Source organism: Theobroma cacao, chromosome 9 (genome assembly GCF_000208745.1).
Source record: "Theobroma cacao cultivar B97-61/B2 chromosome 9, Criollo_cocoa_genome_V2, whole genome shotgun sequence".
In the NCBI taxonomy this organism is placed as follows: Eukaryota; Viridiplantae; Streptophyta; class Magnoliopsida; order Malvales; family Malvaceae; genus Theobroma; species Theobroma cacao.
The window spans coordinates 7,834,111-7,856,704 of NC_030858.1; the positions used below are offsets into that span (position 1 = coordinate 7,834,111).

A 22,594-nucleotide genomic window follows, 5' to 3' on the forward strand; every position below is an offset into this window, starting at 1 on the left:
TTTCTATTTTAATGATTTTTTTATATTTTTAATTTATATTACCATGTTATTATACTATGTTCTCATTATTTTACTAACATAAGGCTACATTAAGAAAATCATCATAACTACCACAAACTAAAGCCCAAGATTTAAAACTTACCCAAGATTCAAGCCCAACTCAGCCCAGTACGCATCAGTCTGGCAGAAAGCCCGTGAGCATGCCCCAAGTATTCAGCCTTCCTGAGCCAAACGCAGTCGTTTTGAATGCCCTTGAGCTGCCCAACCGTATTCCCCAAAACGACACCGTTTAGCTTTAAGCTCTAACTATAAAACCCCTTCTTCTTTCTTTTCTTCCCATTTCTTCCCTTCACTTTCTCTTTCTACCCACAAACTCTCTAACTACTCTCTACAAGCCGCCGGCCAACCCAACGGTCAGCTCTCTCCCGAATCGGCAACGTCTTTCTTGCACCGGTCGGCTGTCTCTTCCCTCGGACAACTCGAACCCTTTCTCTTTTCACTCTCCTTCCCTTCACCAACCACCCGAAAACTCTTTTTTCCTGCCGGCGCCACTCGCATCACCAGATCAGACCCCCTTAGCACCGCTCCATCCGATTTCCAGATCTCCTATCACCGATGGTCAAGATCTCTCTCACTCTTCTTTCACCGGTGGTTGGTAAACCCAAAAGCCCCAGCTCCCACTAAATCGAATCTCTCTCTCTTTCCTTTTTTCGGCGTCGGCCTCTCACCCTCTCTCTCTCCTCCCGTCGGCCACCGAAGCCCTTTTTTACTTTCGTCACCAGAATATGGCTTTCCTCCCCCCGTCGGCACTGCTCGAACCAAACTCTCTCTTCTCTCTGCTTTTTCTTTTCACCGGCGACGAGCCTAAAACCCCAGGCTTCCTATCCTTTTTTGTGCATATGTGTGGTATTTTTCGCTGTGTTGATTCTGGCTGCTAGGCAAACTTAGGGTGCCTTTTTTGATTTGATTGATTTTTTCGTTTTTCTCGCTATTTTTTTGGTTGCTCTCGATTGCTTAGAAAGCTTGTAGGTTCCTCTCCTCCCCGGATGCTACAGTGCCCCATCCTCTTTATACCCGATTCCTGGGCTCTAGAGGGGGCACGCTCCATTGCTTTGTCCCTGGACACCAGGGGGCAAGTTCCACTACCCTGCCAGACGCGAATTTTTCGCGTCTGGCAGGTGAGAGAGGTGCTTGGCAGGGTGCGTCCGCACCCTGCCAGTCGTACTTCTCTCCTTTCTTTTTTCATTCTTTTTTAAATTTTATTATATATTTTTTGATTCATTTTTTTTGTTTATAATTTAGTGTCTACAATAACAATAGATAAAAAAAAAGAGGATAAAATAATAAATAAAAAAATAATTCAAATATACAATAAAATAATAAATTTATAAAAAATGCAATATAAATAACAATTAAATAATAAAAAATGATAAAAAAATATATNGCAATAAATTGGTCATACGAAATATAAATACAAATATGGCATAGATGACATATATTTAATCGTCTAAAGATAAGAACGAAAATTGTGAAAATGGTAATACTCATGACAATAAATAAATAGATAAATAACTAAAATAGTCAATGATGAAAAATTCAAAACAATAAATAGGTGTAAAACATAAAATTTAAATATCTAGTGGTATAAAATATATTTAAATAAATTAATAAGTGTTATGTAAAGGGAATAAGATAGATAATAAAAAGAGAAAAATAGAATTAAAATATATATAATTATGAAATAAAATATCTTGCTATAGATTTTGAGTGAAAAGATTATTTACATAATAAAAATGTTCACTTAAATAACATAGAAACATAGATAATTCATAACATGCATAACTATAAAGGGAGATATAGAAAAAGAGAGTCCATAAGAAATAGCAAGGAAGACATAGGAGAACTTAGAAATAAAAAAAACTAATAATAAACTTCACAAGCATAGCATCTATTTCTATCACATCATGCATGTCATGGCATATAGATATTCTTGTTCATGAGTATAAGTCCCGATGATAGAATTTTCTGAAAATCTTGCGAAGGCGAGAGTTTCTCTCGGAAAGTTTCCTAGGTGAAAGGATATCCCCTAGTCCCATCAGTACGATGGGAGGGCTCGAGAAACATTTTTAATAAAAAGGCTTTTGCTCGTAATAGATTTAAAAAGGCTTTTGCTCGTAATAAGTTTACATTCATGAAAATATTTTTTCTAAAAAATTTACGATAACCCCGATGTTGGGATTTATTCGTCGAATTTGTGAAGGCAAATTTCTCGGATAATTCCCTAGGGGAGAGAATACCCCGAGTCCCACCAGTATGATGGGCGGATTCAAAAAAATATCCTCGATAAAAAGTTATTCGTCCGGCATTTTTTTCACCCCATACATCTTGTCTCGCATTTGCATCCCATTTTAGGTCAAATAGGAGATAAAAATAAGTGAATAATAACTAAGAAAATTAGCTAATTTAAAAATTAAAGCCTAATAGGATAATCTAAGAATGGTACCGTTCATGGAACGGGAATCCCGAGGGTGCTAATCTTTCCCCGGGCGTAACCGTACTCCTGAACTTAGATCTAGAAAAATGTAGATCAGTTTAAGGTTCTTTTCGGTGGACTTAAAATTAATTTAAGTTTTCATCGATTAGAATCGGGTCAATAGGTGGCCAATCGCACCTAGTAAAAAAAAAGATTGGTGGCGACTCCTAGTTTAATTTTTTTAGTGAGTTTTTCACGTTCGCGTCTGGCGGTCGGATTCTCGGACCCGCACGTTATGACACATACCATTAGGCGTAGCTTTCCAAATCACCTTGTAAACTTTCATTTAAAGTATGCTATCAAAGATAGCACCAAAATCCCGCCCATTGTTGAAATTTTCAACTAAATAATTAACATCCTAGCTCAATCTTCCATTACCAAACTCTATTGGGCTAAACACAATAATAACATAATTTGCCATCCTTCTCGACTCCTAAGGCAAAAATTCTTGGAAACTCCCTTTTGAGAATCAAACAATCCACCCATTCATCATGCCATAAAGAGATTGATTTTCTTCACTTACAATAATGCTAATGTTAACTAAAACCTACAAAAAAAATTTTGTTAGTAGGCATAAATGGAGATACAATATTTTTCCAAAGGTTTGAGCATTTATTAGTGACACCTACTTTAAGTAACAAAGCACATGGATCATAGCCATTCTTTGTTATCAAGATTTCTCTCTATAAACTATCTTGTTCATTACCAAACCGCCACAACCATTTAGTAAGTAAGGCCTTATTTCATATTTCTAGATCAATTAACCCAAAACCACCTAATTCTCTATAATTGCAAACTCTGTCACATTGAACAAAGTGAACACCACCATTTGTCTATTTTCAGGCAAGTGGAATTTTCTTTGAATCTTATCCAATTCGTGCTTAATCCTTGAGGCATTTTGAATAATGACATGAAGAAAATAGATAAATTGCTCAACACCGATTTCAACAAAGTAACACGACCTCCAAGTAATAGTAGTTTAGAGTTCCATCCCGCCAATTTCGTCTTGAAACGCTCCACTAATGGTTAATAAATTTTCAATGAAGCTTGGCTAGCGCCCAAGGGCAAACTCAAATACATAGATGGTAAAACATTCTCTTTACAAAGAATTTGGGCAACCCATTCACCCAAGTCCATAGAATTGACCCCCACTTCTATTAAATTTCTTTTCTAAAAATTAATCTTCAACCATGACACAATCTGAAAGCATTAGAGAACTCGTTTCAAATTAAGCAAAATTCACTATAAATCCTTTTATTTTGATAATAAATTCAAACATGAAGAATGGGTGAATAACCTTACAAATTCTTTCGATTTGGATTAATTTTTTATGGAGGAAAGAAACACCACAATAAAACAGCAATGGCTGCGGCAACTATCGGCAGAGCTAGCAGAGTCGATTGACAACCAAAAAAAACCCTAAATTCTTTTTTGAGTTGAAGAAGACAATCCAAGAGATTGGATTTTATAGATTGTATAAAAAATTTTGTGTAACAACGTTAGTATTTTCTTTTATTTACTTAAAACAAATGTAGTGAGGCAAATAAAAGTGGCTCTCACTATATCCTTAGAAATTCACTCTCGTTTAGTAGAAAGGGCCAAACCAGATGCTCACTAATTTATTGAAGAACTATTTTCTCTATTTATACTTTTATATTTAGTTATTTTTCTTTACAGTTAATTACATTTTCAAGTTTTATGTAATGAAAAAATTTACTAAACCCTGCATTGTGAGGACTGTCATGGCCCTCACAAAATCCACAATGTCATTGAGTGTAATAAATCCAATTTAGTAAGAGACAATTTGACTCCCCTCAAAATAAGAAATGAAAGTAGTAAAAGTCATTTAACTAAGACCTTAAAGATGCATTCATCTCTTCAACTAAAGGGACAATTAACATGACCATTTTGAGAGTGTCAAATTTGAGCCCACAGTAAAAACTACTTCCTACGAAAGCTATTTAGTGGTCTTCAGTAGAAAAGGACTTATAGTGAGGGTCAGCACGCAGCCCTCGCGAAAGTCCTCATTATAACACACTTTTCTTGTAGTGAAAATTATTACGGTTTCTCTGTTTTTCTGACATATATAAGAAAATGATGTATTCTACACTTTACACATTTTCAGTTTGTAGCTCCTATTAATCAAGAATTTATATTCCTTTCAATTCCAATAACGCTTTGGATTCTAACCATTCTAATTGAATCAAATCAACAAGTTTATTGGTCTTACCCTATCAGCTGCTAAAGATTGTGTTGAAGTCTTTTGCTGCCAAAGTATATCAGATTGCTTGAAAACCACAAAACGAGCTGCTTTGGGGTTTATCTCAATCTCGTTTCTCGTCGTATCTGGTTTTGATTTTTCTTAGTGAAAATATATGGGATTACAATTTGAAGAAAGGCAACAAAGAAAGAAAAAAGGAATTACAGCCGTGGCTGGGCTTTCGAAAGGGAGAGCCTAGTGGCTCGAATTTATTTCTATCTAATTACGTCTCATCCTAAATTACCACTGGAGCTAAACTTAATTGACTTCATTCCTTCAAGACCTGGGACTCAATCAGTTTTAATTTCCTGGGTTTATACCCTTAAGACATCAATATAAGATTTCCCACGAAGCTCACGAGAAAATAGTCCCCTGAAGTAGTCAACAACACCTATTCTCCGGAACAACGCTGGAGTTTGTGGTGTGATAAGGCTTGGTGCTGGACCCATATCTCCTTCCAGTTTGGGGCTGTAAAACGTAGCGATGGACATCCTTTCTTTCCTTGAGTTCACTGTGGCACGATGCTCAATGCTACGGTAAATCCCATTGGAAACAATCTGCAAAACAGAAATGGGATCCAACCACAAAAGTTTGGGTGCAATCTGTTCAGGGTTCAAAGTTTTGCGTCTAAGTTGTGTTCTAGAATTTGGTATTCTTTTATGGAGACCAAAAATTGTTAAAAGCAAAATGCATATACTCTTTGCTCAAGATGATAAAATAAATAAATATAATATATTTTATGGAAAATATAATATATAATTTTAAAAATAATTGTTATGTGTGATAGTAGATTAAATCATTTGTTTAATTCATTACTTAAAAAATATATAAAGATTATAATTTTTAATTATTCTTTGCTTTTATATTTAAATATGCTTTTTATATTTTTCTTTCAAAAATAAAAACGAGTAAAAAATGAATACTACCCATTGTACAAGTTTCTCATGCCCGAACCTGGTTATTATACCATGGAAAATCTCCTGCTAAACAAGCTGGACGTTTAGAATGACACACTAGTTGTCGAGACCAATAAAGTCACTTTTCAAAAAAAAAATTTGAAAGCGAAGAGGAAGAACTTACCATTTGTCCTAGTTTTGGGTTCAACTCTGGATAATTTCAATAGCTCAAATAAATAAATTATGATGTTTAAATTATTTTTTGTATGCTATCTTCCACATACGAGAATTTGAGTTTATAGACTTTAGCTTATAATTACCTCTAGAATGTCTCCAATATTGATCACAAAAGCATTTGGGAGAGGTTTGATAGGAATCCAAGCCCCATCTTTTCTTATTTGGAGGCCTTCCATCTCATTGATTTGAAGTAGAATGGTTAGGCCAACAGCATCAGAATGAGAGTTGATGCCAATTGCATGCTCTGGCTGTGGACATGGAGGATAATAGTTCATCCTCATCCCTTGATGCCCTTCGTCAAACAGAATTCTCATGTCATTAGGGTCCATCTTTAGAGCCTTTGCCATAAGGTCAAGCATGTTGATGGCAAGATTTTTCAATTCTGTTGAATAAGTTTCCAAGGCTTCCCTGCAATCAAGTATTAGAAAGAGATACCTTATCATGATCAAAGAAAATCCAAGGCTTTATATCAAGTCTTAGCTACGGATTAAAAGAAAGTTTATTTTATATTGCTTTACTTTATAACTTATAATTGAGTATTTAACTTAAAATCAATTAACAATAAAAGAAAAAGGTCTAAATTGAATATAAAATCACAAAAAAAATACAAGATTTAACTTATTTGAGATAATTACCTAATCTGTGAGTTATAGCAACCCAAAATCTGAGATATTTTGTACATGGAGAGAGCCTACTCTCCTTTAAGATATATAAACACAACTTTTCAAAAAAAAAAAAGGACTTATTTGAGATAACACCACTTAATACTCCCCCTAAGGTCCACTACTAACAAGTGAGACAAATAGATCTACTACGTGGACAAACTCATAAGAGGCAATAAGCAATACAAACATAATGAATATGGACTCTAACATCATATTAAATATTCAATTCAAAATTAATTGACAATAGATAAAGAGGCTTCACTTAAATATATAAGATCACAAAAAATTCAAAATTTAACCGATATAAAATAATATCACTCAACGGTAACAACTTTTTTTTATTCGAGATAACAACTTTTAAATGGAAATATTCAAATTCTTAAATTATCAACTAGCCCCAATTGTACGTGTCTTTTATTGTTCCATTACGAAGGTACAAACTATTAATATGTCCTAGAAGTACCTTTTACCAAACAATTATTGAGAGAGAGAGAACCTGAGTGGGAGAGGGGGCTTAGGGAATAAATGTGGCTTTCTCAAATGTGTTGGGAGGGTGATCATATAAAACATGTCTCCCCAATTAAGCTTTTGCTCCTCTGAGACAACAAATGCCTGCCCGAATCCCTCAATATCCTCCGGTGTTTGCCAAAATTTCATCTTCTCTTCCATTGTTAGATTGAAGAACCCTTCAATCTCCAGCTTCACTTTTTCCACCAGTGCAGTGCTCACTCCATGATTGATTAACTGCAACAAGTTTCCATCTATATTTGTTCAAACACAAAATTTCACAACGTTCAATCAAATCTCAGTTTGAGACATCCCTCGTAATGAAGGAATTTTAATATATCGTTGAGGTATTTTTATTAATCAACTTTATTATTATCATCAATTTGTGCGATCTTGATGAAGATATAAAAATTTAAATGAAAAACATAATTATATATATAAAGATTCATCTCATATCAAACAAGAGTATGATTAATAAAATTTAATTTAAGAGTTAACGTGCAGTTATATTTGGAATCGAGACATTGCAAATTAACTGCTATCTATAATGGAATTGTATCATTTACAGATAGGGCCTGAACATAAATATTCAAGCCGCTAGATAAAGGGGAATATTTAACTAAATTAGTACCTGGAAGAAACCCCAATGTTTGCATGCATGGTGCAATTGCTCCAGCTCCGTATCCTTGAGATCCTTGGAATAATGTAGTTTTTGCATGTCAATGACAGGCACTTGGGCCAAACAAGAACTACTGTTGGATATGAAGGAAGGGTCTTCATCAGTGCGCACGTATTGAGGTGGAACTTTCACTAGTGGCTCCTTTGAAAGCTGTTGGACACAAGGCACCAAGAGAGAACCACCAAGCTTTGTTAACTGTGGTTCCATAGCTTAGAAAGTAGACACTCCTCTTTAGTTGGTTTCTCACAAATTTGAAGATGAACAAATTCTTTATGTGAATGCGTGTGCCTGAGCCTACATATATATTCAAGAGCATGACATTTTTTACGCTACTTTTAGCTTTCACATTTTGTTCATGGTCCGCCAAAAGCTTTTAAGCTTGACTACGCATTGATGTGTTTTTAACTTTTTGCCACCATATATAAAAGCTAAAAAGTTGTTTTTTGTGATTATGATGAATCAGCATTTGCGTCTGGCTGCTCGCCAAAAAGTATACAGAGTATGTGGCAAAATGAAACACGCAGCAAAAAATAGAGAGAGACAATATAGCTATCCTAGCTAAAGAGCTCTGACTTGGTCAAAAACAAATTTGTTTACGCCACTGTCCCATCATTTGCAATTTACCTCACAAAAATTCCTGTTCAATCGATTCCTTGAAGGTTTTATTTGTTGGAACCTCTTTTATAATGGCTGGAAATCATGCAAAAATACAAACGGAACACTTCTGTCGGTAAATGATTGGGAAAGATCTTTTATCCACAAAAATTATCCTTCGGTAAAATTTTTCATGATTTTAATTTAAAGACCGTCAACTTTCCAACCAATTGGTATCTATTCTGTGAAAATTTGGTCGTAAAGTTGTAGTAAAAGGCTAAATAGAAAGTCTGTACCTTGACGGATGTTTTCTAAAAGATTTCATTCGCTTAGGAAAAAAGAAGATTTTTTATTGTGTTCTTATTATTATTATAGTAAAAAATAATGGTCTATAAACTATCCTTCTTTGCAAATTTTTTAGAATCAGAAATTATGTAAAAACGTAAATATTCATTTTGGTAGGAACAAATAAATTAAGAAAAAATTCTTCTTATTTTTTAAATAAGATTACACAATTTTAAAATGATTTTTTAAAAAAACATAATCCTCTAATGAAGTTTCACAAGTAAAAAAAAAAAACTCCATCAATAAAGTTGCACAACTTTAAAAACCTAGATGCTCCCCTAATGAGGTTTGATGACTTTGAATGAAAATTAAAAAAAAAAATACTCCTCAATAATCACAACTTTAAACGAATTAAAAATATATATATACTTCTTCTAGTGTCTTCATGACTTTGTAATAATTTAAAAAAAAAACACTCCTTTAAAGAAATTTCGCAGATTTAAAAGAATTAAACCTACAACTCTATTTACAAGCTCACTAACTTGCCCACCAATAATCTCTTTCCTCTTAAAATTCTTGCCCAAAATATCTTCTTTTCTTGTCTATCAAATAAACTTGAATATCAAGCAATATCTTCCAATAAATCAAAAAGTTTATCCAAATCTTTTGAGATTTGAATAGTAATTTCTAATAAATATAAAATAGAAGGATATGAACTTGTGATATGTAAGAAGACATATTCATGATTAGACTTTGAAATTTAATTTTGGATTCCAATTTAAATTTTGAAATGAGCATGATATAATTAAGGCATAATGTACAAAAAGCTACTAAATTATTCAAAAAAATTTAAATAAGTTTTCATACTTTTATTGTGTTCAATTAAGTTTTTATATATTTAGTTTAAGTCAAATAAATTCTTATATTTTTTATTTTAAATCAAATAAATTCTTATAATTAATAAATAATTTTATCAAAATATCGTATAACGTTAATGTGATATATTAAAATATTATAATTGATTACAATATGACATGTTGATATATTATAATTGATGATGACATGATAGATTGATTTAAAATAATAATACGATCATATAATATTTTTTATAATTCACGTCAATGTCATATCAATGTTATGTAAATATAAAATAACAAGTAATATTTTATTAATGATAATTAATTAATCATTAATTATAAAAATTTATTTAATTTAAAATAAAAATATGAAAATTTAATTAAACGTAATAAAAAATAAAAATTTATTTAAATATTTTTAAATAATTTAAAATTTTATTTAAATATTATAACTTAATTAATTATGGAATCCAAAGAGTGTAAATATTTGTCACCTCGAGCATGGTAACCTCAAATGAAGGGAATAAATAATATTAGCTCGTGAACAAGATTGGAGCCGTTTTTCCCAACACATCAAATCATTCACGTTCTAAGATTTAGACATCCATGCGATGTGAGTACAATATAATTCCGTGATTGAGCACTTCTCTGCTCCTTGCTCGTTCTTTTGTCGCGTACGGCGTGCGCAAGCACCACGTGACACATTCACTAGGAGTGTACCATGCGGCAGGGAAGCCCTATTTATTGGTATTTTTGATTGAATGCTAACCCTTGGGTAGGGAAGGCCAATTTTAATTATTAATTAATAAGCACATGTTCATTTGGACCAAATGTTATTTGGAAGACTTGTCAACTTCCATCTATGAGAGTTTTTCATTTTTCACATTGGATTAGATTTTATCTACAATCTAATACTCCTTTCCTCATATTTATTTTTCTTCTTTTTGATATGTTCTAAAATGATTTTTGTTCTATTTTAAAAAAGTCACTTCCCCTTGGCTGAAGTAAGAAAAGCCAGAAATTTGAGAAAAGATCTTAGATAATTACTATATATGAAAGCACCAACTCCAAAAATGTAAATAGTAAAGGACATATAAACCTTTGATAATTTATCCTTAAATTCTTATTAAATTTAATATTTATTACTTTTTTTGTTTCCTTATTAAAATAAACTTTCCTTAATTAATATATAGCTTTGTTATTAAGTTAATTATAGACTACTTTTATTTATCTATTTTCTTATTAAACTTGAACTCTTAAATAAAGTTAAATATTCTTAATAAAATTTAAATTTAGCTATATAAAACTAGAATTTTTAGTCTACTGAACTATTAAAGAGTTTAAATAATTATTAGATTTACATAACTAGTGAAGTTTAATAACTTCTCTGTCCACTAAGGATACATGGTGGCCAACAAATATAAAAGAGAGGTTTTTCCTGATTAAAGAATTTCATCTTTTCACCTGCACGGAACCATTCTAGGAATTTAGGATGTAAACCAGTTTTAGATTTGTGTTTCTTGTTTTCTTGTGTTTTTCTTTCTACCAAATTCATGTATTCATATTATATCTTGATATCTATAATTTACGTTATTTATGATTAGAAGTAACATATAGGAAGACTATAATCTTCATAAAACTGATCAAAACATAAAATCTTTACAAAAACAGCCAAATAAGTTAAATGTAATTTTTTTTTAATTTTGATATTTTGCTAAAAATAATCACTAATCACCAATACTTTCTTCATTGAAACTTCTTTTTAATGAAATGGTAAAAATAACATTAAATAGACAATAAGTAACAATAAATATGTAATTATTTTTGGTATGAAACTTGTAACTCCTAATTACATTTATAAGTGATTTGGATTGATTTTTGGTATGAAAATTTTGACTCATAATTTCATTAATTATGAAATTAGGTTTTTGGGTTTAATATAATTGATTAATTTTTACTTTATTATTATTTTTGATTAACTAATTGTTTTCGTTAATAACTTATGAATGAATTATTTCATAAAAATGGTAAAATTATTTACTTGTATGTATCACTGAGATTTTCAGAAAAAAAAAGTATGTATCACTAATTTATTATTTTCCTATGGTATATTATTGTTAATCCTATGATATTAATTAATGCACATTTTTTTATTAAAAGCTCTCCGATTTGGTAAGTGATATAGGCCCTTCAGGAACAGCCCACCCAAAATTTAATTCTGATGAAGCAGAGGTGGATCTCTCAAGCCCAGGCCCTTTGTTTTTTCCAGCAGAATCAAAGGGGCTTATGTGTGCTAGGGTCCTCTTTGAACCCAGATATTCAACTGGATGTCGATGGTATGGGGTACCTGATGCTGCTATTGATGCTGTTATAGAAGGTGCTATGTCGTTACAGGGTGCTTTCTTCTCAATCTGTGTCTATATGGGGTGCTACTTCGCTGTTCTGTTCTGATCTTTTCATATTCATCAGACTTTGTATCATTTAGATACTTAATAAAATTGCTTCTGATTGAGAGAAAAAAACAACTAGATTAATGCTACTAAAATGCAAAAAAAAAAAATCAAGACAATCAAGTTGATATAGGAAAGAGCTTGAAGAAGGCATCTATGGACAAAAAATAAAAATGAAAAAGAAAAATATTGATTGCATTAGAAATCGATACATTAGAAGACTTTAATATATTTTGTGCAAGATGAAACTCAAGTTGAGCATCTAAATTAAAAACTTATAAGATAAAGTCATAAAAGCATAAAACGAAGAATTTTTGTAAAATTTTTAAGAGACATTCAGTTTAAAAACAGTTGATAAAATGAAAGAGTTTCTTTTATATTTAAAAATCCACGATACACTTTCTGTGGAATATATGATAAATAATATGGAAATTATATGACTTATATCTTTATAATATGAGTTAAATGATGAATTGCTTTTCTTTATTTTTTTTTCATTTGACTTATACTGGATGATTGATTGTTCATCTAATAAAGAAATTAATTTAATCCAATTAAAAGAGATATTCCAATATTAAAAGTACATTTCACTTCACTATCAAATAAATTTTATTTATTTATCAGAGTAAATTTCACTGCCGCTTATTAAATAAACTTATACCCTTCAGCTCATCCGAAACCAGTTAATAAGCATGCATGAGCAGGGAACATAATTTATAATAATTACGATTGCATTTAAACCGCTTTGGTGGACTCAGTAAAGATTGCAACTTGGAATTAGAAGAAGGTTCGTGTGGAAAAGAATTTATCTAAATTCAAAGATAACAGTTAAGCCATAAATGAGTTAGATATGCCTCTTTCCTACGAAAACAAAATAGGTTGCATATAGTTTCCCAAGATCATGTTAGGTATATCTAAATCCTCAACATATTGACTGATCTTACAATCTCAAATCAAAATAATGCATCTCCCTTAAAAGCATGGCACCACTTTGACAATACTAAGTCAGATAATTGGTTCAGTGGCATACCTTTGGCTTTTTTTTTTTTTTTGTTTTTATGATAATATATTATCAGATTTGCATGGCTTTTGGCTCCTCCAATAGCATATAGATTATAGACTATTTCTCTAATTACCATATTAAAAGGATTCTTGTTTTATTTGTTTGACTACCTTGCTTTCAGTTAACAAGATTTAGACTTTGATGCTACAGAAAAGGGAGAAAGAAAATAGTGATCAGATCCTTCGCAATTTTCTAGATAATGGTGTTAAAGCCAAGGGAAACATACATGCTATATTTAAATGCCTGGTGAATTTCCTTTGCTTCCCTATTTCCAGCTTTCCGCAGTCCGCACGAACTTTCCTTTCCCACAAAAAGACAGGCCATTGAAGAGCACTCACATTGCTGAATCCAATGCATTTTGACATCTACATAAGGATAGACCAAATTGAACATGGAAATGTTGGAAAAGAGTCACATGACTTTAGCTTTTCACATTTTAGTATGATTCAGTGCACCCAAAGCACACTACAAAGTTAATAATAAAACAAAGATAGAGGCATAAAATCTGATATGCTTTACCCACCCTATACATTTTTAGTTCCTTGTGATCCTGATTATGAATAGTGCCTTCTTACCTGCCTGATTATGAATTTATGATAGCAACACGGTCAAATGACTGCAAAAAAAAAAAGACTTCAACCAAAATATCCAGGCTTTGATTTGATGAATTGATGTATATACAAATGCCAGTGAGGTTTCCATATGCACAAGGCCTCCATTTTCAAACCTCATTCTTTGACTTTTCGGCCCTTTCACCAAGTTCATATATACCTGCCCACTTACCATAATGTTTTCCCACAAATACAGAGAGAAATATATAGATCACTGTGACACTCTTGTGACTTTTATATGATGATTAATGGCACAGCATTTTTTAGTAGGTTATAGAAATTAATACGTTTCAATGCCACCATTTTTCTTCGGCCTTCCAGCTTTTAAGCTTTATACTAATGGTAGTTAACAGTTCATTTTCACCCTCTAACTTGAAGTCAAGTTATGGAATGGTACCACTAACCCCAGAACTTTCAAGACGTTAGGTTGCGGAACAGAATCCATCTTAGTACAAAAACAATAAAAAATAAAAACTTATCCCTTCAGATTTTAATATGTTCTGAGCTAGGAAAGGTTAATTCTTAAAATGGTAATATATATCTTTGAGTATTTAAACCCTACTTAGCCTAAAGTTATTATGAAGGAACGGATCTTCCGAAAGCAGACCAGTGTAATGAGGCTAATTAGGTAGCTATAGGCTATAGCAAAGATTAATTTCTAACAGAGAGCGGTTGATGGATAGTTATGGGCCATATTTAAGCAGCCATTCCCTACCATCTTCATGGCAAAAGGGGGAAAAGTCATCCCACACTAATCCCTTTAGCCAATGCCATAGTCTTAACACCAATATGCCGTAGGTAGCATACTTTTTTCGACAAGGTTTTCAAGACAATCCTAAATGTTGAGACTCAAAACGAATATCCTTGTATATACTTACCAAATAATAATGAAATTTACATATCGTGATGAGGGTGATAAGATGAGTTATCGCCAACCATATACTAAAATCCAAACTATTGGAAGCCTAAATCCGAAGTGATATACTCTTCCTTTTCTTTTCTCTTTTTGAAGATATTGCTGAAATCAGACAGCCATGGACTAGCACATGCACCCGTAGTGCAACCAAAAAAAGGACAAAAGTTGATGATAATGCCCACGGGAAAGCTTACAATAAAAATACAAGGTGGGTAAGTTCCTATGGTCACATTCCACAATTTCGCTTGGTGTCCCTCTCGATTTCAACTACCATCCAAATTTCAATTAGAGCAGACAGAGAGAGAGAGAGAGATGAGCGAGATACACACCCACCACATTTACTTACTTTTCACCTTCTTATCTACTTGTTACATATACCCCCTAGGACCACACACACTCACATGCAACCGTCTTATAACACTACAAAGCTCCATTTTTTTGAGCATCCTATGGCATAAGCCAAGCACCAGCCATGGACTGGTACTCTTGGTTGTCGAAAAGTGCCCTTGAGCCCTCACTTATCTATGAGTATGGCCTTGCCTTTTCTCGCAATGAGCTCCAAAAGGAGGACTTGGCATACTTCAACCATGAGTTTCTTCAGAGCATGGGCATATCAGTCGCCAAGCATAGGCTGGAGATTCTCAAGGCTGCTAGGAAGGAAATTGGAGAATCCCCTAATAGCCTGTCCAAGCTCATTTTGGCAATCAACAAAACAAGAAAGTGCTTCAACAAGTATGTTAACAAGTTGGTTCATCATGAGAATAGCGCGATTAAGCCACTGCCGGAGCCGGTTCGTTATAGAGATCAGTGGAGAGGAGCATTGACAAGGAAGTGCAAGAGTGAGAAGGAGCTGAGGATAGAGCAGCCTGTGCTGAGAACCAGGAAGGTAGCAAAATCTGGTCCCCTGGATTACAGAGCACAAGACAAGTTGCTGGTCCCTCCTAGGAGCTTAAAATTATCAGGGCCTCTTGATAGAAAAATGCAGGAGAAGTTGGTGTTTAATTATAGGAGCCCCATAACATCTGGTCCTGTTGATATTGCTATGGCGCAAGAGAGGTTGATGCTCACAAATAGGAGTCCAAAACTGTCTGGACCTCTTAATTATGTAAGACCCCCAAGCCCGAAGGTTCATGCTGACTACAACAAGGAAAAGGCAGGTGGGGACTATGGCGATCAAACATTATGGGCAACCCTGTTTCAGGACATGAAACCCACTTGACTTGTCCATATGTCTTTCTTAGTTTTGTCTGGAAAGGTGAGATTGGTTTATTGAAATGTTTTATTCCAATCAGTGAGACAAGCCTTATATTGTCTGGTGAAAATTGCTTTTTATGCATGTGAATTTGATATAAGGTTAGGATGCCACAATATTAGCATCTTCAGATAGTGTTGGACAGTTTTTCTATCATCAACACGCATGCCATGGTTTATATTCTTTCTGAGTTCATGTATCTAAATTTTCAAGAATTATAGTATATGCTTTAAGATTTATGGTTTGTTAGGAGCTCTTTGAGTTTAAGATCCTACATACCGGCAAACTTTCATGCCTTGTACTGAAAACCATATTCTATAGAATGTGTGCTGCGAGCTTTCCTGGAACTTTCTTGCCTTGTTCATGTATGCATCTTTTGTGTTGAATGAAAAGGAGAAATTGTTAGAGAAAAGACCGAACTTAATTTCCAATTGCTTGGGACCCTATTGCTGAACTGACTATCTTAGTTCCATCAGCTCATATGCTCAGCGCGCTATAGTCTGAAAATGAAGATTAATCAGGGACAGGTTTTGCTTGATCTAAAGTGATAGAAAGGATGGTTTCCTTTAACTAGCTAATCTAAAGTGATCGCTACGGTGTCTTCACAACGTACGCTGCTTGAGAGTAATGTTTTGGGGTGTAGACATTAACTAGCAGCTTCATAAGTAGGAAACAAGATTTATAGCCACTAAAAAGCAGTACAGCTATTTTCATCTTCCATTGCAATGTGGTCGACATGGCTTAGTCGAATTCTTTAACACCTGCCTGCTAGTGTCTTCAAAGCTCCAATGAATACCGATCTCTTTTATTAAATTTAACTAAATATTGTAACTCAACGGCATCTACTTTCTTTAAATTCTCGTCTGCAATACCAAAGGTATCTAACTTTCTGTTGCTTTAAACAGAGGGCCGCACCTGCCGGCCTGGTAAATGCACAAGATCAAAAGCAATAGCAAAATTAAGGGTTACACCTTGCTTGTTTTGTAAGGATTCAGAGTTTTTTGTCATTCTTGGCACAAGCTGTAAAGCCTATTGAAAAGAATTCAGGGTATTTGCCTTTTGCACTAGGTGAAGGGCAGACTTTTTAGGAACTGTCACCTTGACAGCTATGGTGTATGAAATCTTTTGATTTCTGCGACAGTCACTGAGAATTAAAAGCATCAGCTCCAAGGGTTAGAATTTAGTGATGATAATGAACAATAACTTTTATGAACCTACATAACAACCCAAGTTGGAGGAGATTTTATCTAATTGTATTTAAAAGTATTTAATGACTGCCTTTACATATCCAGCTTGAATTAGCTGCTCCATGATCATGTTACAGACAACTTGCAAAATCATTTATTAAAATACACTCGTATATCAAGTTATCAACTATTCATCAATGTAATTGTAGATGGATTTTAAAGTTATGACGAGGACTGTGTGCAAAATTAAAGTTTGGATGTGTGTACAGGCATCCAAACACATGGCCCCCTTTGATTAGAGTTCATCAACTACAAGTTTAATGATAGAGTACATAAACCTAGTCTAAGATGTGCTCCCAAAAATAAGACTCTGAAATGATCTAAAACTTCCACACTCCATCCCAACCATCTCAGTGATTTGAAGTTTGGGGCAGCCTAAAAGAACCCCCACCATACAGCATCTGGTAAACAGGCCATATCCTCTTAGTTAGGATAATGCTTGCTATTGAGCCCACACCAGAGACGCCAGCAAGAACCAGGAAAGTGAGCCTAAAGCAGTTTGGACCAACGCATGAAACACTTGAATTGACCAGGTTAAGTCCATACTGCTTTGCAGCTTCTGTATCATATATATATCCTGCTAGAAGCCCTGAGAAGAGGAATGCTCCAAGCGGATTTCCTAGTGACATGAAATTGTAAAATATACCAAAATGCTTCAAACCAAAAAGCTCAGAGACAGTGGGGATCATGATGGAGAATTGAACACCATAGCATATCCCAAGTAATGCAGTTGCAGCATATAAGGTGCCATCAATAGCTGATGCAAACAGAAGGTATGTAACAACCATGACAATTTGAGTGCATGTCATCCAAATAGTGCGCGGAACTGTTTTTGACCTGCAAACAACGGAAAATTCACGTGATGTGGCAGACCACTGTAGGAAAATAAGAATATGTAGATAAAGAATGCTACTTTAGAACTTATATAATATAACTAACCGACATACACTAATGGTTAACGTTACAAGCATGTGCAGAAAAAAGATTCCCGAAATGACTTTTGGCATCAATTATCATGTTTACCACAAACTCTTGAAAGAATATGAACTATATATCTTTGTAGTCTGCTTAAAGATGCAATTCAATCATATCAAGAAGAATTTTCAAAATAAATCTCTTAAAAATAAGTGAAATCTGTTTCTGTGAGCCCCCCATATTTATTTAGCAGTGAAGTGACAAATGAAGTGCTTATTTCCAATGTAGTAGCTAGAATAGCAGATGAATAGAGAAAATTCTAGAACAAACTGATTTATTCAGCACACTTATGCCTCTGTTTTAAAGTTAAGTCTGCATGTTAATTTACTTTATGCTCAGAGAGTTTGCTTCCTAGAAGCCAAGTATCTGGTATAGACTAGTCAAATCTCTAAACCATATGCATTAATGAATGCTTATGCATCACAAAAATTTTCACCTTCCTTGGATGTTACTGACCTGACAAAATGTTCCGAAACAGTACCCCCACCAAGACGGCCAACAAAGTTGCAAAAACTGAAAAGAGACAACAATATTGTCGTGTTCTGCACACCTTGTGCAATCCCTATCTGGGCAAGATTGTTGAGTACAGTCACACCAGAACCAACACCAAAAAAATAAACCAAGAAAAGAAGCCAGAAATCAGCTTTGATTATAGCTTCACTAAATCTGAAATCCTCCCCCCTTTTAGGCCTCCTCTTCTTCTTAACTGCCCCCTCACCCACAGCAAGAAGCATTGCCACCTCTGATGCCTCGTCACCTTCACGAAAGCTTCCCAGGTATGTTGCTGATTCAGATGGCTTCAACAGTGGTTCTGTTTTGTCTGCATTGCCTTCCCCTTGAAGCATTTCATCTGAAGATGCAACTGGTTGGTCAGGTATCACTGGTTTGTTAATCCTTGTGGGATTTATAGTCATCTTTACAGGAATTGCAAGAGGAGCCATTAGAAGGACAACCATTACAGCAACAATCACAGAGGAAATTTCAGCACTAAAATGCAGCATATGATCCAATATTGTGGTCGATAAAACATACAAGCCAAGGACCACACTAGCTGCTTGGATAAAACGAAAATGGCCATGCTCCGCAGCGTCTTCACCTGAAGCTGGAGTACATGCCCTAACAAAGTACATCATAACAAAGCAGAGAATAGGAACACCAAACGAAAGAAACATCAAAAGCTTAGAAGAGGATTTTTGAAGTAAGGTGCTGTAAATTTCTGTAAATACTGCAGCACTAAGCCCAGCATAACCCTTGAGAATACCAGCAACAGTGCCTCGACTGACAGGGAAATTTCTCATATTGGTGACAAGCACTGCAGTGCTCAACCAAGCACTACTATTAGTAGCTACACAAAGTGCAATCCATAACTGCAAAACCACAGAAAAATAGATTAGTCATCATTAGGCTATAGATTAGTCATCTTACAGAAATTCCCAAGAGATAGCAGAACATATAAACCTAATCTTGAACTTTTATATATCCATAGACATCACCAAAATGCTATATTTGTGCACACAACTGTACTGATAAACAAACTAACAAAGTACATACCCTGTTCTAAGATGGTCTTCTTGAAAAAAAAATTTAATCTTAAATAAAAAGATTAAAGGGAACTGTAACAACTAAACCAGCTAAAGAATGAATTTTTAAACCCTAATCATATTCTTTTAGTTGCATGTGTAGGTGTCAGCATGCTACTCTGTAAACTACTCAGGCAGACTAATTGCCTACTCTTATTTGAATTGATAAGTATCAAATATGAGTTTTGTTCAATGCCTTGAATAGAAATTCAAGTCAAATTCATGTCAGCCAATACTTCGGCAGCTCAGAAGCCAAACATAGTAGTTAATCTTTTTCAATAGATGTCACTTAAATTAAAAATATACAACTTAAAATGGCATTTTATTTGATGTTTTCAATTGCACGCAGTAGGTTGTGTTCAAGTGTATTTTGAGTTGCCCTAGACAATTCTAGGATAAAAATAGGGCAAATAGTCTCGGACTGGAAGGTCTAGAACCCCAGCTATAGCAGTCCACATTCTTGTACTGAACTAAAGAATGACAAGACAATCAATGCATAAGTATAAAACTAATGGATGAATAGAAAGCAAATTCATAGGATAAATATCACTTCAGATGAAGTTAGCTTAGTGAATGTAACCATAAGCAGCTCATCACAAGTGTTGATTTTACAAGCCTAAGAAACAAGTGAAAAGTTTCTGGGTAAACCCTAAATACCTGGGTGGATTAAATCGAGTTTTTTTTGCAGCATATGAGATGATAAAGTCACTAGTTAGCATGGCAAAATGATTCCAACTATCAAAGATGCTCAAATATATGCAAGTACTAGTAATAATGATACCGAGAATCAAATATGTCCATCGCATACTATTTAAACTTTTAGGATGATTAGTCAGCTAACTAACCCTTTAACTTGATATAAGGGTAGAAGTCATTCTAATTTCTCCCACTACCTTTTATTATTCCTTCACCCATGCCTTCTTCACACTTGAGCCTTTATGCAATTCTCACTAATCCGTATGGAGCAAGCACTTCCATTCTAGGTCCACATGTAAAACCCATTAGATATTAGTTTTTTACCTAAGCTTTGCAGGGGAGGTGGGCTATAATGTAACTAAGAGGCCTGCAGTTTGCTGTAATTAGAATTTTTCAATAATTGGTCAGCCAAAAATCTCCTCAGTCCTTCACCCCATTGTCATAACTTGCTTTACTGTCTCTCTTAATGTAACAAAATTTTTGGAAATCACCTTTGATCTTTATGCTATTGTCCACTTCTCCTATGTATCAATCCATCACTTTGAACAAGCTTCAACGAAATTTCCAAGTAGTTAAAACAATCAAGCAATGCCAGATAAAGCTCAACTTTCATCATGGAATTACTATAATCGCAATGTTTCAATAGGGTGAAAACAAGAAATTTCCTAATATTTCAAAGCAACAATACCAATTTGTACCAATCATTTCAGCAGAGAATTACTACTAGTACAGGTAAAAAAATATATATAAAAGCCAAATTTATGAACAGTATTATATTTTTGAAAGTCCAGAAAAGGACATAATTGAATCAACAAAAATATAAAATGAAACAGATGATTAACTTCATAAGTAAGTTTAATTTACAGACAACATTAATGTGTAAAAACATACAAATCAATAATCTGATCTAAGACATTATAACAGGTATGCATTAAAATCCAGCTGAAAAAGCGTAGATGAATAAAGATTTAATCTTGATCAGAACCAATCCAATCACTCAAGAGAACAAGAAAGAATCTATCACTACAAGAACCGAGTACACAAATTATGAAGCAATCAAAGTCAAAGAACAAATATTTAAAACTCAGTAACCATAAACTCACCAACCAATAAGGCATATAGAGAACAGTGCGGCTTACAGCGAGCCAAAGAACACCATACCCCAAAAAGCAAGCAAAAGCACCAATCATGAGAACAATCCAAGGTGGGAACCTGTTACAAGCAATTCCGGGAAGAAGTCCAACATTTTCACCAATATCATTAGCAACACCAAGCATAGTAAGCTGACGTTGGTTAAAACCTAGAACAGATTTCAAGGAATGGGAATACAGAGGGAAGTTGTATGCATTCCCAGATGCTATCTGCACCCAAACGGCAGCCCCAAGACCAAGCCATGGTGGCCTGGTCCCTGCCTTCAGGTTCACCATTGATGGGTTGGAAAGTCCAGAGATTTTGTGGGTTCTTTGTCTTGAGAAGAAGTCAGCTTTAAGAAGGCCAGACCTTCTTTTGAAGGAAAGTAGGGGAAGGGTTAAGGTCTTGTCTGAGAACGTGATGACATGGCGTTTTGACAACTTCGCAGCTGTGTTTTATGTTATATTTCCATGTCAGCTGGAGCTTGGGTCCTTTTTTTTTTTCCCCTTTTCCTTTCTCCCAGTCAGGAATCAAAGGTGTCCATTTTAAGAAACGGGATGTCTGTCTAGTGGTTTCCATCAGCATCAATTTCCACAAGAAAAAAACGACACACTGAAGAAAACGAAATTTTTATCATACTTTTTTATGTAAGCAATTGCTTGTCAATCAATTGACATCATACGTTAACATGAAGCTTAGATTATTTTATTTGCAATTGAAAAAAAAATTATAAATAAAAATTTTTAAATTGACATATTTTAAAATTAAAGTAGAGGGATGAGGAAATATGTCTTGCTGGCAATGTTTTGTAAACTGACAAGGGAGCAACCTCCTCTGCCTTTAACAAAGGTACCTGTCCCACATGTGACACTCTTTGGTCACATGATACTTCCCCTTGTGACACAAAGGATTTTGGTGGAGCCTCTCTCTGTAAGATTCAAGAGTGTGCACAAATCGAGATCAGATCAATCAGGTGACTGTGAATCATTTGATGGTGTTGTTGCCTCTGGGCCATGTCCTAACACATTTTATGAGTACGAGGCCTACGAATTTTGAGGCAAAGGTTTGGATATGACAACGCCGAAGGTTGGACTGTGCTTGGAGCTTAGTTTTGATGCTGCTTTTGTAGCGTGAAATGAAAGGAAAGAAGCGTGTTCTTC

At 34.2% G+C, this 22,594-nt stretch overlaps 3 protein-coding genes across 4 annotated transcripts; 1 reads left to right on the top strand and 2 right to left on the bottom strand.

Moving 5' to 3' along the window:
* LOC18588877 (protein SRG1) lies at positions 4,732–8,153 on the bottom strand. 2 transcript variants are annotated; one of them, XM_007013574.2, is made up of 4 exons: positions 7,730–8,153; positions 7,088–7,335; positions 6,010–6,334; positions 4,732–5,350 (listed from the first exon to the last, which is right to left on the bottom strand). In XM_007013574.2, exons 1-4 carry the CDS (start codon positions 7,982–7,984, stop codon positions 5,108–5,110), a joined length of 1,071 nt encoding a protein of 356 aa, XP_007013636.2. In that variant the 5' UTR covers positions 7,985–8,153; the 3' UTR covers positions 4,732–5,107. The 2 variants fall into 2 exon arrangements, with proteins under 2 accessions (XP_007013636.2, XP_017982059.1); XM_018126570.1 differs by having other exon boundaries at positions 7,088–7,352; positions 7,730–7,856.
* On the top strand, positions 14,946–16,152 carry LOC18588878. The gene has a single exon (XM_018126413.1). The coding sequence runs from the start codon at positions 15,026–15,028 to the stop codon at positions 15,770–15,772; it is 747 nt and encodes a 248-aa protein (XP_017981902.1). The 5' UTR covers positions 14,946–15,025; the 3' UTR covers positions 15,773–16,152.
* On the bottom strand, positions 17,166–21,931 carry LOC18588879 (protein NUCLEAR FUSION DEFECTIVE 4). Its single transcript, XM_007013576.2, has 3 exons — positions 21,407–21,931; positions 18,484–19,394; positions 17,166–17,889 (listed from the first exon to the last, which is right to left on the bottom strand). Exons 1-3 carry the CDS (start codon positions 21,728–21,730, stop codon positions 17,403–17,405), a joined length of 1,722 nt encoding a protein of 573 aa, XP_007013638.1. The 5' UTR covers positions 21,731–21,931; the 3' UTR covers positions 17,166–17,402.

What these genes read in the sequence shown, in the direction of transcription:
- LOC18588877 (XM_007013574.2), bottom strand. Translation starts at nt 7,984, where the DNA reads ATGGAACCACAGTTAACAAAGCTTGGTGGTTCTCTCTTGGTGCCTTGT. An exon ending in AACATTGGGGTTTCTTCCAG is followed by an intron (nt 7,336 to 7,729) that starts GTACTAATTTAG and finishes AACTTGTTGCAG; the next exon opens with TTAATCAATCATGGAGTGAG. An exon ending in ATATTGGAGACATTCTAGAG is followed by an intron (nt 5,351 to 6,009) that starts GTAATTATAAGC and finishes TCTGTTTTGCAG; the next exon opens with ATTGTTTCCAATGGGATTTA.
- LOC18588878 (XM_018126413.1), top strand. Translation starts at nt 15,026, where the DNA reads ATGGACTGGTACTCTTGGTTGTCGAAAAGTGCCCTTGAGCCCTCACTT.
- LOC18588879 (XM_007013576.2), bottom strand. Translation starts at nt 21,730, where the DNA reads ATGGTGAACCTGAAGGCAGGGACCAGGCCACCATGGCTTGGTCTTGGG. An exon ending in TCTATATGCCTTATTGGTTG is followed by an intron (nt 19,395 to 21,406) that starts GTGAGTTTATGG and finishes GTGGTTTTGCAG; the next exon opens with TTATGGATTGCACTTTGTGT. An exon ending in GTTTCGGAACATTTTGTCAG is followed by an intron (nt 17,890 to 18,483) that starts GTCAGTAACATC and finishes CGTTGTTTGCAG; the next exon opens with GTCAAAAACAGTTCCGCGCA.